At 41.0% G+C, this 18809-nt stretch overlaps 1 protein-coding gene across 1 annotated transcript in view; it reads left to right on the plus strand.

Moving 5' to 3' along the window:
- The first annotated feature begins 309 nt into the window (after window positions 1-309).
- The window catches only part of LOC114667504 (ATP-dependent RNA helicase DDX39A), a 36802-nt gene continuing 18302 nt past the window's right edge, over window positions 310-18809 (plus strand). Inside the window, exons 1-2 of the mRNA XM_028822813.2 lie at window positions 310-397; window positions 17626-17834. Coding sequence (XP_028678646.1) covers window positions 17627-17834 — 208 coding nt within the window. The 5' untranslated portion in view covers window positions 310-397; window position 17626. The remainder of the gene's footprint in view (window positions 398-17625; window positions 17835-18809) is intronic.

Here is an 18809-nt window from a genome sequence, read left to right on the forward strand (position 1 = left end):
CCAGAAACGATACATAAAGTACTCAAGAATATGTGTACAGAAAAGCGTTCTGTTGATCCTTCTTTTTCGAAGCGATTACGTTTTATCAGAAAGACAAACGGTGGCTAAAAACACGACGAATTCTCAAATAAATGTGTACTTTATCGAAAAGGGTGGAATTACAATAACTGACTAGAACAACAACCAATAGGAGTGAAGGCTTTTCGTGATTGATAAAAATTTCAACCAATTAAAAATTAAAACAGGGTTTTCCTGTGTTTTAGCATTTGACCAATAAAAAGTGATCGTAGCCGGAAAAAATGGGCGGTACCGGAAGGGTTTATAAAAAAAAAAAAGCCAGGTACCATGTGAACTTCAGCAGAGAAAAGTCTCTGAGCCGGAGGAAGTCACTTGTAAGGTGAGGGAATGGTTGTCTTTGATTTTTTTTTTGTTTATTTGGGTTTGATAATTTGGTTTATTAAAAATTAAGGTAATACTTTTATACGTCGTTATCGACGTGATTTTGACAAGTAATATTTTTTCCATTATATGAAGTTTTTAGTGTTATAAAAGTCGTGTTTTGAGTGATCAAAACAGATTCTGTTGCTTTTGGTTTTATAAAAAAAAACTGGTTAGACATGTTTCAATTAAGTGTCGATTTATGTTTTCAAGAGAAATAACTCTAGAGTTTGATGTGTCACTACAAAATAAGTCTGCTGTATTCAGTAATACATCACCGGTGCGTTGTCGCTTCCGTTATTTCATATTTTTTATCGGTAAGTTGACTTCATTTCCGAGTTTTTATCTCTTAAACGTTATTATTTACACTCGATTTTTAGTATCCCCGGTCCCCGGGTGAACGCTCACATCTTTGGTTATCGCATGCATACACGAAGTGCGCCTTGAAACAAAGCAGTCTGTCGTACATCTGCGGAGCGGCCTACTGCGGTTTAGTCACGACAAGACTTGTAGACCCTTTTTTTAAAGAAATGCGCAAAAAACAAGTGGTATTGTTTTAATTCTGACATTTCGCACAGGAGTGGGAGTTTGAAACAGTCGAATTGCTTTGGGGAAAAAAAAAAACACGGGCCGTTCTAATCCGTCCTCCTCGTGGCGTCGTCCTCGAGCTCTACAAACCTTCCCACGGCCTTTTGTTTAGACCGCGCCGAGACGGCCCCGCCGTCGCCTGCCGCTCTCTTGACGCTCGCCGTCCGATGGAGGCGGGGGGGTAGAGGGGAGTGGGTTGGAATTGCGCCTTCTGACCCGGATGCAGTTCTGTTGTCCGTTGGCCCATCCTGCCCGGTAGTGATTTCATTTTAATACTAAGACATAAAAGAGTGCCACGTTTATTAAGCGAACGCCTCAAGCGGTGTACCAAACGATCCCTTAGTCGTACTGACTGACGATCGCGCAAAAAGTACTGGATTGGAAGCGGAGCCATTTTGAAAATGGCGACTTTCGTCCAAAACAAAGTGGCCGGTGTGTGCGCGCCTCGCCCTCGGGCAACTTCAGTGTGTAATCCACGTGCGCCATGGAGACGTGGAAGTGGTTTAATCAAGACCGGCTCGTCAGCACCGTAAAAAGAAAAATACTCCCCTCTTGCTGGTGCCGTTAATGGGTGTTGCATGGTAACATTTCAAAAAGAACGCTTCAGTGTTTTATTGAAGTTAACTTTTAAACGGCGTGAAATTCGTGGTATGATCCTCTTGGATGAGCTGCAGTAACTGAATGCTTTAACTCCGTCAGTATTTTTTCCTTTGATTTACTTTTATATAAAAAGTCAAGATTGAATAATGCATATTTGTATTTAAAATGAATCCAACACTAAAACAATTTTTCCTTTTGTGTACTGGTGGGTTTCCTCCCACAGTCAAGACTTGCAGGTAAATATGAGTCGGTGACGTCATTGGGGTTTAAGCCTCTGATCTCTGAGAGTCGCCCACCTGGCACTCTTGATTCAAAAAAAAAAAAGGGTATCCAGGTACAACTTGTGAGAAACCCCTCAGCGGTGCCAATCGGTTTTGACACTAATTGCTATTCAGATGGGGTGGCGAAGTCCAGAGCTGAAACTACTGGTATGGAAGATTATTCGTGACCAAATTTAAATGTGATCCACTGTATTAACCACATTCACATGATATTCATATGCAAGTAGTGCATTTTATTTTGGTAAGATTTTATTGCGCCACTTGTATTAAAAGTACATCAACCGATTGATCAATTGCTTTTCTCTACAGAAAGCAATTTTCGTGCCAGATTAAAATGCAACATGAAACAATTCCACATTTTACTTTAATGTTCGTAGACTGCATGGCAACAGTTAAGATGAGAGAGAGGCTTTCCACTTCTAGACATTGGCGTTCTGGTGGCAAGCACAATCCCTGTTGCTGTGGACTGATGAATGAAACCGTGAAAAGTATATTTTAGATTTCACTGAATAAGTTGTGTAAAGAGATTTTCTTTTTATAATTAAGCAGTGCATTTAAATTGGAGGTGTAGGTTCAGATTTAACCAAGTACTGAATACAGTGAAATATTTTAGTATGGCAAAGCTTTGGTAGCGCTTGTTTTTTTTTTGTTTTTTTTTTATATATACTCCACGTGATGACCAGATTTTTATTTATTTTCCTCCCTTTTATTTCAGCATGGAAGAGTATCAATTTTTAGGTACTGGGTTGAGCATTTGATTACATCCAGTTTTGATGATGTTATTTCAAAGACAAATCCAGTACAATACCACAGAGTAACCTTTTTTTAGTAAAATGCATTTGTTTTTCTTTGACTTGTGATCAATAGACGTGAATTAAAATGTAGTCTGCTTCTGTATTGCATTTTTAACTGGCACAAAAGTCCAGTGCTCCAGTGAGAAGCAAATTGATAAATTTTTTTTTTTTTTTTTTAAATAACTGACATTACTAAACCGTGCCGAAATGAAATGCAACCCTTGCATATGTGTTGCATTGTAATGTAGTTAACACGCTGGATTGTGGTTCATTTTGGAAAGAATGGTCTTCCGTAGATTAGGTGGCTTGGCAATGCTAAATTTGCCCATGTTTGTTCGTCCTGTGATGGATTGGTACACTGTGGAGGGATTTTTCTTGTCTTTTGCTATACGCTTCCTCAGTAAGGCTCCAGAGACCCTGCTGTGCATAATGCTGATTGATAGAGGAGTTATGGTACCTGAATTACTTGTAGGGATGGATGATGTGGCATAAAAATTGAAAATCTTGACATTTTTCACACCCACACCCGAATTACACTTGTCTTGTTTTAAAAATGAACCTTAAGACATTCATATAGGTTTTCAAAAATAAAAATATTTAAGAATGCCACTTTATTTATTTTTTCGATGGCTGCTTTTCTAGAAAAGGCATATAGAGGGAATATCTTTAGAGCTCTTAATTGTTCCCTGAATGCTGCTCACTGACTGTACTCTGCTTATAGCTGTTAGTGTAAGTAAAGTGCAGAAAATGGATTTCCCTCCGGGATCATTGTCGCTACAGGTATTTTAAGATTGCCACTGCCTTACGCATCTTGGAACTACATATTTCTGTTGTTTTCATTATATTTTGTCTAATCTGGTTCATTCTGGTAGCATTGGGCACAAGGCAGGAACCCACCCTGGATGGGGTGCCAGTTTGTAACTGTCGGCATATGCTCTTATGGGGCCAGTTTAGAGTTTGTTGTCCATCTTACTGCAAGCCTTTTGAGAGTCCTTGGAGAGAAAGAAATGCGCATGAACTCGCAGCTAACTGAAAACTCGTGTTATGGATCTCCGTTTTCTGACAGTTAATGTTGGTCACACCTTTGATTGATGCTGTTTCTGAAAATTATAGGTGAAACTTGCTTTCGTAGTTTTAAGTGAAAGTATGCATTGCAGTTTACAAATGTAATTTTAGAGCTATTTAGAAAACTTGAAGTGATTAATGACAGGTGGCTGAAGATTATTTGCATGGTTTTGCTGAAGTATGTTAATATTTGCACATGCTTTCCCAAAAAAAAGGGGATCATTCTTAAATTTAAGGCAAAAAAAGTCTTTAAAGAAACAAATGTGCATGCTCCCGAGGGTTAACGCAAATTTTTTTCTGTGTGTAATCTTACTTTCTTCCCATTTACTCTATTATTCTGCCTGATGTTAGCCATCCATTTATTATTGGTGCCAATAGACTTTTGTTACATTAACGTTCTTATGATTTTTAGCCACCATTTTCTACCTTTAAGTACTGGATCACTAAGAGCTGTGGGCCAGATCCCTTAACTTTGTATAATCTCTTGGCATGGTGTCAAGTCCTGGGATTGTCCTTAAGTCTCTGCAGATGTGTGACTAAACTTCATTAACTACTTAGCCACTGTGCTGCCAAGCTGACAGCTAAACAAAGATTGACGAATCGCACCCATCTACTACACAATAATAAAAATACTAAGGTCTCTGTGTCCAGTCCCTCTTTTGATCTGATTGGTCAGTTTGGATTTGGTGACGCAATGAAAGGTGTGTATATGAGGGCATGCTGTAAGAGTCGCCTTCAGAGATGCCAAGTATAATAAAAACCGAAACGGGAGGTGAGAAAGTTGCCTCCAAATAAAATGACCCTTTGAGAAGAGGGCTTTTATGGAAACCCACTTGAGAAAAGAGGGAGAGACAATCTCGCATGCCACCGAGATGCATGTAGGGCAAGATATGCTCATTTTTTATTCTGTTACCTGTCTTTTGACAGGTATAGTAAGTTAGCCATTACAGTAATCCCTCCTCCATCGCGGGGGTTGCGTTCCAGAGCCACCCGCGAAATAAGAAAATCCGCGAAGTAGAAACCATATGTTTATATGGTTAATTTTTATATTGTCATGCTTGGGTCACAGATTTGCGCCAGAAACACAGGAGGTTGTAGAGAGACCAGGAACTTTATTCAAACACTGCAAACAAACATTTGTCTCTTTTTCAAAAGTTTAAACTGTGCTCCATGACAAGACAGATGACAGTTCCGTCTCACGATTAAAAGAATGCAAACATATCTTCCTCTTCAAAGGAGTGCGTGTCAGGAGCAGTGACTGTCACAGAGAGAGAGAGAGAGAAAAGCAAACAAATCAATAGGCCTGTTTGGCTTTTAAGTATGCGAAGCACCGCAGCACAAAGCTGTTGAAGGCGGCAGCTCACACCCCCTCGTCAGGAGCAGACAGACAGAGACAGTTTGTTTTTCAATCAAAAATCAATACGTGCCCTTTGAGCTTTTAAGTATGTGAAGCACCGTGCAGCATGTCATTTCAGGAAGCAGCTGCACAAAAGATAGCAACGTGAAGATAATCTTTCAGCATTTTTAGACGAGCGTCCGTATTGTCTAGGTGTGCGAACAGCCCCCCTGCTCAATCCCCCTACGTCAGGATCAGAGAAAGTCAGTGCAAGAGAGAGAAAGAGAAAAGTAAGCTGGGTAGCTTCTCAGCCATCTGCCAATAGCGTCCCTTGTATGAAATCAACTGGGCAAACCAACTGAGGAAGCATGTACCAGAAATTAAAAGACCCATTGTCCGCAGAAACCCGCGAAGCAGCGAAAAATCCGCAATATATATTTAAATATGCTTACATATAAAATCCGCGATGGAGTGAAGCCGCGAAAGGCGAAGCGCGATATAGCGAGGGATTACTGTAATAAACCAATTATCACGTATACTGGGCTGAGGGACATTCTGCAGAAACTTCCTCAGGTTGCCGGTTTGGAATTGAACAAATGATGCACACTTGTATAGAGTAATTTTGCTTTTCCTATCAAAACTTGTAATTTATTGCACTGCTGGACAACTAATTGCCACATATGCATACCAAAGGATAAGGGATCCATAAATATAACAACGATGTGTTAACTAGGGGTGACAACCATGCTGTCTGTAAGCAGCAAATCAAACCACCGAAGCAGTGCTTCAAGTGTGTGAGCCCTGAATGGACATAGTCATTGGCTTGTAACATCACATCAAGGGAAGGCCAGCTAAATCAGGTAGATGATTAAAACGGCAAGGCTCCATCATGGGACAGTCTCTTGACTGGCTGATATGGTTATTTTTAATTTTTGTATTGAATAAGCATTACAGTTTGTGTTAATAAACCCTAGTGTGGCCCACCAGGCTGGCGTGGGACACAAATTCAAGGCACACCACGTTTATTTTTCTTTTTTCCTTGTGGGAAACGCCATTCCCTACCCAAAGTATAACATAGTAAAAGGCACAGCACAATGCACAAATAATTAATCCCTTCCTTTACTCCTCGGGTCAAGCTTCGTCGTTCCCTGAGTAGTGGCTGCTGGCTCCTTTTTATAAGGCACCTGGAAGTGCTCCAGGTGCTTGATTACTCGTTTCCGGCAGCACTTCTGGGTGTGGCGGAAGAACTGCCTATAAGGGCTCAGCGTCCTGTGGGAGGGAACGCTCTGGCCCTGCTTGCTCTCCCCCGGTCCTCCCAGCAGCGTGGAGGTGTCCTGGCCGCACGCTACACCTTGTTACTAAGCATAATGAAAAGATGGCTTTAAAGCTAAACTTGCTTTTTAGCATACAGAGGCCTGGCCCTCCTTTTTTCTCTTGCTGGCTCAATCACCAATATTTTATTATGTTATGAAAGTCAAGGACGAGTGTGCACAGGGGTAGGGGGTGGATATAAGCAGGTCATTGTTTTAGCAATGCAGCTGCTTAAGATTTGGACCTTGAGAGATGGGTAACATCCATTTCGAGTGGCCTGTATTCCATATATGGGTCTTCCTGACTTAAGTGTTCAAATGAATTAGTTTTGATAAAATGATGGAAAATCCGGCACGGCAGTGAAATAAAGATGACCAGCTTCATTGAAGAGATGGACCTTGGTTAATGGTGTGAATAACTAGAAGGAGCAGAGATGTAATCTAAACCAGGGGTTCTCAATGTCGGTCCTGGGGGCCCACTGTGGCTTCAGGTTTTTGTTCCAACCAGATTCCTAATCAGTGACAACATCTGATAACACTGAGCTCAGTTAATTAGCATTTTTTTTTCCTCTTCACTCTTTCTTCATTAAGAAAGCACTGCAGCATGTTTTACATTTATAAGACATTACGAATATTTCTGCTTTTGCTAGAGGTTTAAATGCTTAACAACCTTTTGTTGTTTCATTCTATTTTGCCCTTTCTTTGCTTGCAGTTTGCCTCCCTTCATTGTATCCTAATAATGACAACCAGCGGAGCAGACAGCCAGGCAAACAACAAGGCTGCAACTACTTCAGCCTTAGGACCACTAATTAGAAAATAATGAATTAATTAAACAATTAGAACACTCCCGCAAAAACAGAATGAAAATCAAGATGAAAATATTGTTAAAAAGAAAACACAATACAAAATATACCTGCTTGGTACATTTTTAATATACCAAACTTAGTTTTCTAATTTCTACATTTTTCCAAAACACAGAATTTGACAAATAACAGTTCACTTAATTAGCCCAGGAGTCCAATTAAAAATAGAAGCTGGTTGGAACAAAAACCTGCAGCCACAGTGGGCCCCCAGGACCGACACCGAGAACCTCTGATCTAAAACCCATGCACTTGCACCATGGTCAAGTCTCTGTTACATTTGCTGTGTAATAATAGATTTTTCTGCACTTCCATCTGGGCTCCGAGACTACCTTCTTTTGAGAGTGCTCTTCTCCGTGATACAATCAGGTTGTGAACGCGAAGATGAAAACTCAAAAACGGAGCGCAAATATAAACAATGCTGCCCATCATCTCTCTGACAGACTATCATTAAGTAGTTTCATCCAGCTAATTGTTTAGCAGAGGTATGTCAAACACTGTTTGGGGGCGTTAAGGTTACCATCAAGTGGAAACCAACCTTGAACAGAGTAACATTTCAAGGTGGTAATTTGTACTGGTGTGTTACTTAACCTGCATGGCCCCGTACATTAGGAGGATAATTGGAGTTACCCCCAAGCAACCTGAAAGCATGCAAGCTCCAAACACGCAGTGCTTAGCTTTAGGCTCAAACTTGAGGGTTGATGGCTGTGATCCTAATGTTTAAATAAACAAGGGTGAGTCAAAAGTGATCCGCACTCTGGCTGTAGAATTTATTTTAATCAACTTTCAGAAAAGACAAAAGCATTTATTTTTTGACGATCTCCCTGCTTTTCAATATGCTTTGTCCATCTGTCGACAAACTTTCGTATTCCTTCATTAAACAATGTTTTAGGCTGAGCTGTGAGTCACAAATGCACCACTCTGCACCTCTTCGTTCTCGTAGCACTAGTTTCGAAACCCAAGTCTGCCGTGGTTTATTGCATAGGCAGAGCCATGGCTGCTCATTTGCCACATCATCTACTGTCACTCATCTATTCAGCAGGATCGTTTCACGTGCACACTTGATGCCATCGCTCTTGGACGGGTGTCCGGCTCCTTCTTGATGGCTGACACGTGTGGTCTTCCTTGAACTTCTCTATCCATTCATGCACACTTCTTCACGACAGAACACTTTCTCCATACTGTGCAGTCTTGTATCGGCACTTGGCACACCCTCGGACCACAAAAAAACGAATCCGCTGCACGTTGCTGCTCTTTCGTGCAAATCGTTAGTGGGGCAGCCATTGTTTCTCGCGCCACAGTTACAAAAATGATCTGACGTAACACAGCAGTGGCTGGGGAGATGGGAACCTCGTATGGAAAGCACTGGTAAAACCTCTGTTGGCAGCACTGTCTTAATATTGCACGCAGTGTGGATAATTTGAGTTACCTTTGTAATTTAATTATGGAAGTTAACTTAATCTGTAACTTAGCATAATGTCTTAATAGTCCACTTGCCTCTCTCTCCCTTTGTACTAATTTAATCAATTATTCAGGATGCAGTTTTAATCTGCAAAAAAACTGGTCTTGGGTAGTGATGTGAAAGCATGATATCTTCTTGCACTTCTCAAAAATGTAACTGTGTAAAGTGAGTGAGTTTGTATAAAGAGGTGTGACTAAATAATTGGGCATTTTTGCAAAATGAAAACCATCATTCAAATCGGGAATGAAGCCGACTTCAGCAAAATTTGTAAAGGCTGCTGAGCATGCTTGGAATTTAGGGCAGTTGCTTGTAGCACTATTTTGAGGCTTGAGTATTTAAAGCTGCAGATATGTTTGTTTTAACATTTTCAAATTTAGGTTAAAATTCAGCTTACATTTCTGATTTGAATGGACAAGATAAGCAGGGTGAGTATTAACTTTGTTTTCCTGTTGAAGCAATGCCATGGCCTGTTAAAGAAGTAGTGGTTTGTTTAACTCTTTTAGGGCTAATTTTTTTTTTTGTTTCTTTTCTCTCAGGGCTGAATATTTTTCCAAAAACTAACATTTTTTAAAAAAAGAACACAAAACAATTGTTTAACATATCAAATCAACAATATTTACTTTTGACAAATGTTACTGTCTTGCATGTTGTATGAGCCTGAATTCTCTGTGTTGTTTTGATGCCTATTTTTCAATTGTCTGTTGCTGCATTTTCTCACATATATTGTTAGTGTGTACTGTAGAGAGACAAGTCACCCATTTGCCATCGTGCCATGCCACTGCCACCAAGTTTTCTGCCTGCATGAAAACCGTATTGTCACCTCTTCATCTTCTGAAACTTTATGAACTTTATGTATGGCATTATAGCCTGGCTCACCCCATGGGATTTGCTTCTGTTTATTACAGAAGTGAATAAAACTTTGCAGCAGCACGTACCTAAGCCACCCGGGGACAAAACACGTTTGGACCAATGCTCCCTGAAGTTATCTCACCAGTTCTGTCCCATCTCTATTTGTAATGCCACAGCGCGCTTCATCTCGTCTTTCGTTGTGGGTTTCCACTTTGAATAACGAGAATGCGATGCAAAGGCAGCCCGCGATTCAAAAAAAAATCTCTGCCTACCTGTTTGTCTCGTCTGACAGTAGCTGAAAAGCAGCATCAGGAGAGAGCAGCCTGAAGTACAGTAGCTGGTGATCTGTCGTGTCCAAAAGCAAGCCATGCCGTCTTGTAAACTCCGGTAGCCATATCGGCTCTCAACGGATCAATGTATGTGTATTTATCCCATGCGAACCTTGCCGTACATGCATCGGCTGCGCGAAGGCACTCAACTGGCAGCAGATCCGCTCGCGCGGCATCGGCTGGTGTCTGATCAGCTGATGCCTGCTTCTAACTCTCTTGCTCGATCTCCTGATCACTGCCAATAAAGTCCGATTCTGAAAAATCAAGAGTCCGACTCCGCGGTAATGCGCAAAACAACGTCTGCCAAGTGTTTTCTTTTCTGCACTTGCTTCGCTGCCTTTTCACATGTCGGTGCCATCTTGCCATTGTTTACATTTCGCAACTCACGCACACGCAATGTTTATTTGCCGAGTCAACGAGTCTAGCATTCCTCCAAGCACAGAGGGAATGCCTGTGACGTGACAGTGAGATTTGTCGCCATTAACAGCTGATTGTCGCCCTTTATCCCTGGATGTCGACTTTTGTCGACATTCGCCTTCAACCCCTCCTGTCGACAAAAGTCGACATCCGCCCTAAAAGAGTTAATGTGATTCCATTAATCTCTTTATTATAAAAAGAAAAATCATGGAGAGATACTTGCACATCCTGCAAGACGAGACATGGTACACATGCAGAGCAGGTTAGAGATAATGGAAGTATGAAAATTCAAAAGTCTCAAAGGATAGTAAAGATCGCATTAGCGCAAAACAAATGAAAATTATTACTCGGTGAAATAATGGAACAGCAAAAAGAGATTGAAATATATTGTTCGGATTTAAACTTAAGTCCGAGACTTGTAGATTGTCTAATTCGTGATGCGAGTGAGAATTAAGATTCCAAAAACATTGGCAAGGTATGAAGTCCTGTAAGACGGAGACTTTTAACATGAGTCTTTCAAGTCATGCCGTACTTAACAACCATTTTCAAACAAGTCCACGGTCCTCTAACCTCCGCCATGTGAATGCTTTTGGCAGAGACACTTCCTGTGCTCTTATAAATTTTACACATTCTAGATGACATGTCCATGACTAAGCGAAGAAGAGAGCGTGGACAAACATTCGAAAAAGTCGTTTCATTAGAGAGAGAAACGATATTCACTCACAGGCAGTTACATTGTGACAACGCAACATACAAGTCCAAACGCCAAGATTGCATTGAATTTTAATTTTAAGAAAAGTTAATTCCAAATATTTTTGATAAAGTTTTAAAGTAAAAGTGAAAATAATGTATATATAACAATTCCCATGCCATGAAAATAACAATCTCTTTAAATTGTATATCGGATTAAAGAAACCTGGGGTGGGTGAGCAAAGCGAGCAGGAGACGGAGCCCCCTAGTATTGCAAAAAAATGGAAGCGGGGTGCTGTTGATTAAACATTGTAATTGAGATTTAAATCTTTTACTGGGAGTAGAGTTGGCAAAGGTGGATGAGTTTAAATACTTGGGATCAACAGTACAGAGTAATGGGGATTGTGAAAGAGTACAGGCAGGGTGGAGTGGGTAGAGAAGAGTGTCGGGAGTGATTTGTGACAGACGGGTATCGGCTGGTGTCCCTACCGTGCTGTACACCTTCACTTTCACTCTTGCTGTGTTGTATGGGTTGGAAGATGGTGGCACTGACCAGAAATCAGGAGACCGAGCTGGAGGTAGCAGTTAAAGATGCTAAGATTTGCACTGGGTGAGACGAGGATGTATAGGATTAGAAATGAGGACATTAGAGGGTCAGCTCAGGTTGGGAGACAAAGTCCGAGAGGTGAGATTGCATTGGTTTGGACATGTGCAGAGGAGAGATGCTGAGCATATTGGGAGAAAGTTACTAAGGATGGAGCTGCCAGGGAAGAGGAAAAGAGGAAGGCCTAAGCGAAGGTTTATGGATGTGGTGAGAGAGGACATGCAGGTGATGGGGGTAACAGAGCAAGATGATGAGGTCAGAAAGATCAAGAAGATTCACTGTGGCAACCCTAACGGGAGCAACTGAAAGAAGACTGTTAGTGGTGATTGAATGCAAGCTTGACAAATTCTTATGATTTAGAGCAATATTAAGAACTAGTCATTTAGCCCGTTACAATAATGGGCGCTAGAACAGTAGTGCATAAACATTAGTAGGAACAGTCTATATTAAATGGCAAGGGACTTTGACCTCATTCTTTTTGTTGGTCGTATTTTTCTTTTTCAGCCTTCTTTTGTTGTTTACTTGCTGAGCTGACCGTTTTTTGTGGGCTGCCGCCGTGTATTTTGTGTTTATTTTTCTGTGACAGTAATACTGTCTTGTACATCCGCTGGTTTGTACGTCTGTAATATACCTTTAATTTTCTCTGGCAGTAATACAGGCGTGCGCGTCAGTAATATGCCTTTAATCTCCTCTGACAGTAATACTGGCTTGTATGTGGCAGTAATGAGTCACTGTATTGTGTACCTTTAATTTCCCCTCGCAGTAATATTGGTTTGTATTTCTGTAAAATGCTTGTAACTTTCTCTTGACAGTAATCTCGCGCATCGCACCGTGCCCCGCGCATGCGCACTTCACCAGAAATCACACACACGGACACCTGGACGCACACAGGGATTTTATTAAAGAGGATACCACCGGATATCTCTACATTGCCACCTGTGCATAGCATATTAGCAAATGGACCTTTTCTGCAGGATTATCCCAGTCACTACCCAGTCTGTGCTACGCATGTGTGCAGTGCACTTGATTATCTCTTTGTGACACTGCCTGATTTGTGCCTCTTATTTTGCTTCCATCACCCTCTGATCTGTATTGTGCATGTGCCCTCTGCCTGAATTGCAATTTGTTTTTCACACGTGTCTGCGCTAAATTACACACATGCAAAGTCATAAGTATTTTCCAGCCTTAGTCACCAGTTCGATTTACATTGTACTTGCGAATCCTTTTTGTTTTGCTGTTGTTTCTTTGACAGGTGCACTCTTTGCTTCTTACTCAAAGATGAACACATTTGAATATTCTGCTTCGAAAGACTTTTCACTTAAAGAATTTAATTGCAGTCTAATGTAGAGGGAGCAAAGTGAAATGTCATGTCTGTCTGTGAACTACATAATGCTCCCCCCAACCCTTGTGATTTGTGCCTTATTTATTTGTGTGTGTATTTAATTAAAACTTAAGCTTACTGATCAAAGGAAGATGAGGAATTTCATTTGGGATGAACACTCGTACACTTTATGGCACTGCCCAATGTGTTTCATACACTGAAAATTATTCATGCATTGCACAAATTGGGTCCCTACAAAGTTCCTGGCAGTGATGGTCCCTTTAATGCCCGGGTACATGAGGAAATCTTCTTAATGCAGTGGTTCATGGCTATTGGTCCTAATCCTTGGTTGAGTATCTTTGTAGCACCTTCAATGTATTTTGGGCCCCAATATTCTCTAACCCACTTAATCCAGGTTAGTATTGTAGATAGCTGGTGCCTTTGTATGCCTGATACCTTTTATGCCGCTGGAGTTGGCACTGGAAAGGGCATTAGACCATCATGGGCCCATTCATGCACATCCTCAAAATCACAAGGGGCCCAAATTGGAATTGCCAGTCAGCATAATGTGCACAATTTTGGGCTGTAGAAGGAAAGCCTTTGCAGATGTGGAGCATAGTCCATCTGGACCACCACTAGGCATGAGATTTCCAGAGCGCTGGATTCAACAGACCGCAGTGCTTACTGTCGTGCCATACCTTTGAGTCCAGTAACCGATTTGGTATTAGTTTGTGCTTGCATATTATGGAAACACATTGCTTAAATTGCATCAGATTTCCTCTGTTTTATAAAATTAGACATGCTATTTAGTCAGTTTACTAGGTGTTTTTAATTTTCTTGAGGCCCCAATGTTTATCATTGATAGATAAAAATGATACATTATGGCTTTGTTCACACTGCAGCCAAAAATGACCCCATTTTGAATTTTGCCTAAACCCATTTGTTTTGTATTGTACAAATGATGCATAACTTTAAACGAGGTTGTAAGGCTCTCGATCCTGAATGTGATACCACATACGTGCAAAATTATTAGCACGTTTTTCAGACCGATCACTTTGACCACCATGAACCCAAGCAGTCCACTGGTTGCTGCAGTGCTTCACATTTCAGATTTTGGCGTGGTGTTTACTGACGCATCTGTCCGTAGAAACCTGCAGCCAAAAGAGAGAGGAACAAGGACTAGTGGGGTGAGATGTGGAGGACGTTGATGCAAAGTTAGTGGTTTGACAATTTTCAGAATGGATTGTCTGACAACTTCTGTTAATGCCTCCCCAAGAATCCCTTGCGTGTTTTAAATCTGCCAATAGAGGGTCAGGTGGTCAGACTTGAAGGTGACATGCTTCATATGTCTCTATGGGGTCTAGTATCACACATGAATATGGCCTAAATATGCTCTGGAAAGTTACATTGTGCACTTAAAATCAGATCTGTGTCACAGCCTGAAAGAATTAGAAATGCTCTTACGTGTTGCTAGTGACGTTGTAATATTCCAGTAGATGAAATGTTGCAGTGTTTCTGATAGTTAAACACAGTGGGCAACTCTGACTATACCTCCATGATAGAGTATTGAAAATTGGCAGACTATTATCTGCTTCTCATGCAAGGCTTACTTTTTGGTTAATGTTCAAAAGTGTGCTAATTGTGCCCCCATTATATACTGAAGTTTGTAACCTTTCTCTTTTTACTTTATTGCCTTTTCGGGTACAGTTAATCTGTCTCGCATGTATGCAGATGGCATTCAGCTTTACCAACTGGACTGTCACATTTTGTCTTGTCTTTATCAGCACATTTTCATGAATGAATGTAGCTCAAAGTGCTTTACAGTATTAACAGCTAAAAATAGCTCCAGTAGAGAGTTAAAAGCTTAACTGTGGTGTATATCAATGAAGTCTTGATGTCCAGCTTAATTACTGTATACACTTGCATATAAGTTGGGTCTTGAAACCCAAAAAATCGATCATAAAATCAGACCCTGACTTATATGCCTGTTCAAAAAATACGACACATTTTTTTACCATCTTCTTGCCTCCTCCAATCATGCACCAGTTTCTCAGACACATTGAATTTTGTTGCAGCAGCACAATTACTAATTTCCTTTGCCACTTCAATGACTTAACCAGCTTCATATTTTCTTCTGATTGAATGTTCAATCGTAGGTAAGGTGTTGCAGCAGCATAGTTACCAGTTTTTCTCCATTTCAATGACTTTTAATTTAAAACCAGCTTCCTATTTTCTTCTGCTCGAATGCTCCATCTTAGATAAGGGGTGTTGTTACGATAAAGGTTTATGAGGGTGTGAGATACACAAAACGGTACAATCGTCGCTTCGGAATAGTGCGGGTATTACTGTGTGGTCACGTAGGCACAATACATAGAGGTAAAAAAAAAAGGGCCGTGTGCTCCGTGGTTACCCTCTCAGGTGGGCGTTAGCATATCATAATCTCTTGGACCAATAGCGTGAGTTTTCCGCATTCAACTTGTACGACCAACATTATAAAATACTGGAAATTATACGGTATAATCAAGCCCAGACTTATCTGCGGGTGATCTTAAACAGAGTATATACGGTACAAACTATGGTCAGATGGCCACGAAAATCAAAGCTCCATTGGGTTTGATGTTGAAGTAAATGAAACCTGTGGTATTTCAATGCCAAAAGACTACCCAGGCACCCCAGGGCATTCTGCAGTCCTTGAATGTGTCACTATTAACAGAATACTCCTGTGTAGATAGATACTTTGTTAATCCCAAGGCGAAATTCACATACTTCCATCTTCCCATCATTTCTGGTGGTGGCAGCATACTTTGGCCGGGGGGCAGTGACCCGGAACACCACAGTTGTGGTGGGGGTTGCAAACAATTAGTGATTATCCATCCTTTTTTGAAATTGAAAGGGTTACAACCTTGCATGAGTAGTAATTGTTTGGCCTTAAATATGGAAGACCACAAATCCTATTTATTGGAGGTAATGCTAAAGGCCATAACAAGGTACTGTTTGGTTTTTTTTTAACTGTGCAGTTCTGCAAAAGGGATGTAGCCACACTAGAAGCTGTGCAGAGAAGAGCAATAAAGACCTAATCAAGGTCTTCAAACTCCTTCAAGACTGATGAAAATTGATCCAGCGGAGCTCTTAAGTAGGGGGATTGAATTCTGTACTGAAGCCGGGGAGTGTGTGGTGTTTTGTGTGTTTTAGCAAATCATGAGCAAACTACTTATTTTATTTAAAAAAAAAAAAAATGTATCTGCATGAGATATTGTGACAACATAGCTGTTCAAACAAGCTTAATGGACTGATTGGTCTCCTGTCATTGGACAAATGTATCCTAATACAAAGTTAAGAAATAAGAACATGTTACTTTTAACTTGGTTCTTTCTGCACTGTTCTATCCAACCTCCCTTTTTCCATTGTAATGCAGGAATGTTCATTTGTGCATTTGCTTCAGACTCTTCAGCAGGATGTCTGTTACTAATCCCAAAATGTTGCTATGTGACTGCCTGAGTTCTAACAATGTAACTTGCTGGAACATTCCAAAGTGCATCACAACATTAAGTTGGAATTGGAGTTTTTAGCTGCTTAGCCCTTCTCCCTATGAAATGAGCAGTCTGTTTGTGTAAGGGGGTGCCATGAAGGAGTACTTGATTAAGTCTAGCATGAGACATGAATGTCACTGAGAGACCTGCCTCTGGTGACTCTTCCTATGAAGTCATTAGATGGATTGGGAGATCATGGGTTTGGTCATGAGGTTGCTGGAAAGGGGTGTGTGGAGCTCCCGATATCTATGCCAAAGGACGAAGGTCCAAGTCTTTAGAGTCCTGGTGCTTCCTGTCTTGCTATGTGATTGCAAGACATGGATGCTATCTGGTGACCTGAGACGAAGACTGGACTCTTTCAGTACTGTTTCGTTGGAGAGTCCTTGGGTACCACTGGTTTGACTTTGTGTTGCTCAGAGTCCCCAATGAGGCGCATTACCTGTAGTGTGAAGGAGTGTCAGTTACGGCACTATGGCCATGTGGTGCGATTCCCCTGAGAGTGATCCGGTTTGCAGGATCCTCATTGTTGAGGATCCGAGTTGCTGGACCAAGCCAAAGGGATGCCCACATGACACCTGGCTGCAGCAGATGGAGCCTCATTTCCAGAGGGTGGGACTGGGGTTGCCAACCAGGATACCGAGCTGTTTTGTCATTTGGTGGGTAAGGCAACATGCTGTACGAGTTGCTGCTCCCTGACCGGATGTATTTTTGGACCTTCTGTATGGCACTGGTGGCGTCATACTATTGAAACCTAGTTTTTGAAAAGTGTTACTTACCTCGTTCTGTTCTCTTCCTGCTATCCTGCTGTGGTAGGTAGTTACCACTAATTCACCCAAGTTACTGTTATCATTGGAATAAATGTTTGTGGAGATCAGGAGGTTGACTATGAATAGTGCTTATGTAAAAGTATTCACACATTCGGTCAAATTCAATGTCTACATATTACCCATCAAACTGTACATCCTGATGTAAAGTAGGTGCAGTTGGTTAAGGTGTTTGTACCTTCCTTATTTTTCATGTGCTTAACTATATCCATCTAGCACATCTGATTTTGGTGGTTAGGATTATCTGCTTGCCTAGTTTTACACAGTTGATATGACTTTCTGTAGAAGTAGGTAGCCTGACCTTTTGTACTTTTTTGGTTCCTGCAGGATGGCAGAAAATGATGTTGAGAATGAGCTGCTAGACTATGAGGAAGACGAGGAGCCCCAGACTGCTCCAGAGACTGTACAGCCTGCTGGTAAAAAGGATGTCAAAGGTTCCTATGTGTCCATCCATAGTTCCGGCTTCAGAGACTTCCTGCTCAAACCAGAGTTGCTCAGAGCCATAGTTGACTGTGGCTTTGAGCATCCATCAGAAGGTAAAAACAACTTTTTATTTTTTTGTTAGAATTTTCTTCTTTCACTTGAGCTCTGTAAAGCAGACCTGACCTTTCATTCATCTATTTTTTTTTTTTTTAATCCTATTTATTCTAGTACAGTGGTACTTGGATAGGCTTCTTAATGTGAAGAACAAGACAGAAACCAACCTTGCATTAGGCACAAGTCCATCACAAAGTGTGCCGACTTGTTATGACTAATTAGCTAATTTTACAGTTGTAAGTAAGCTTAACCCATCCTTGTTTGGACTGTGTGGTAAGTACCCACACTTTCCAAGCACAAGCAAACGATAGGGGAATTTGCAAACACCACGTGGAATGTCTAACTTTGGTTTTGAATGCAGTACTTCGGAGCTATGGGGCAGTATAGCTAAATTCTACGTTAATATGCCATCCCATTCTCACTTTGGCCTTTATTTCTGTCATTCCTGTTTAGATCTCTGCACCTAGTGGGTTATACATGTCATCTAAGTTAAGGTCTCGTGAGTACCAAGGAGCAGTTCTGGGAATTTACTGGTTCTGCTTTGGAGAGCTGTTAAATTGCTGTGCTCTACATAAACAGCATCACAGTTGCCACAAACATAATGCATGAACTTTAACTGAAGTGAAATTGGGCAATGTAGCAGTGAGAGTGGTCATGTGGAGCTCAGCAGGTGGAATTTGAATGTTGTGTACATTTGGAATAGATAAAATGCACATTCATCTTTTTAAGATGACCTGTTCTTGTGAGTGAGTAAAAGAGAGGAGATGGGCTGATGTCCCATTTAGAGTCCGTTCCTTTGGAGTAGTAGACGTTCGGACCCTGGCACCAAGCATGTTTGCAATTCCCATGTTTAACTGACTGACAGTTTCAGGTAAATTTCTTGCTTTAAATGGCATGAGGATTGTTTTAACTGTGGCTTATCTCAATGTTTTGTTTTTGGTAAAAAAAAAAAATTAGTTACAAAAAATTTAAAA

This window comes from Erpetoichthys calabaricus, chromosome 17, assembly GCF_900747795.2.
Source record: "Erpetoichthys calabaricus chromosome 17, fErpCal1.3, whole genome shotgun sequence".
Lineage (NCBI taxonomy): Eukaryota > Metazoa > Chordata > Cladistia > Polypteriformes > Polypteridae > Erpetoichthys > Erpetoichthys calabaricus.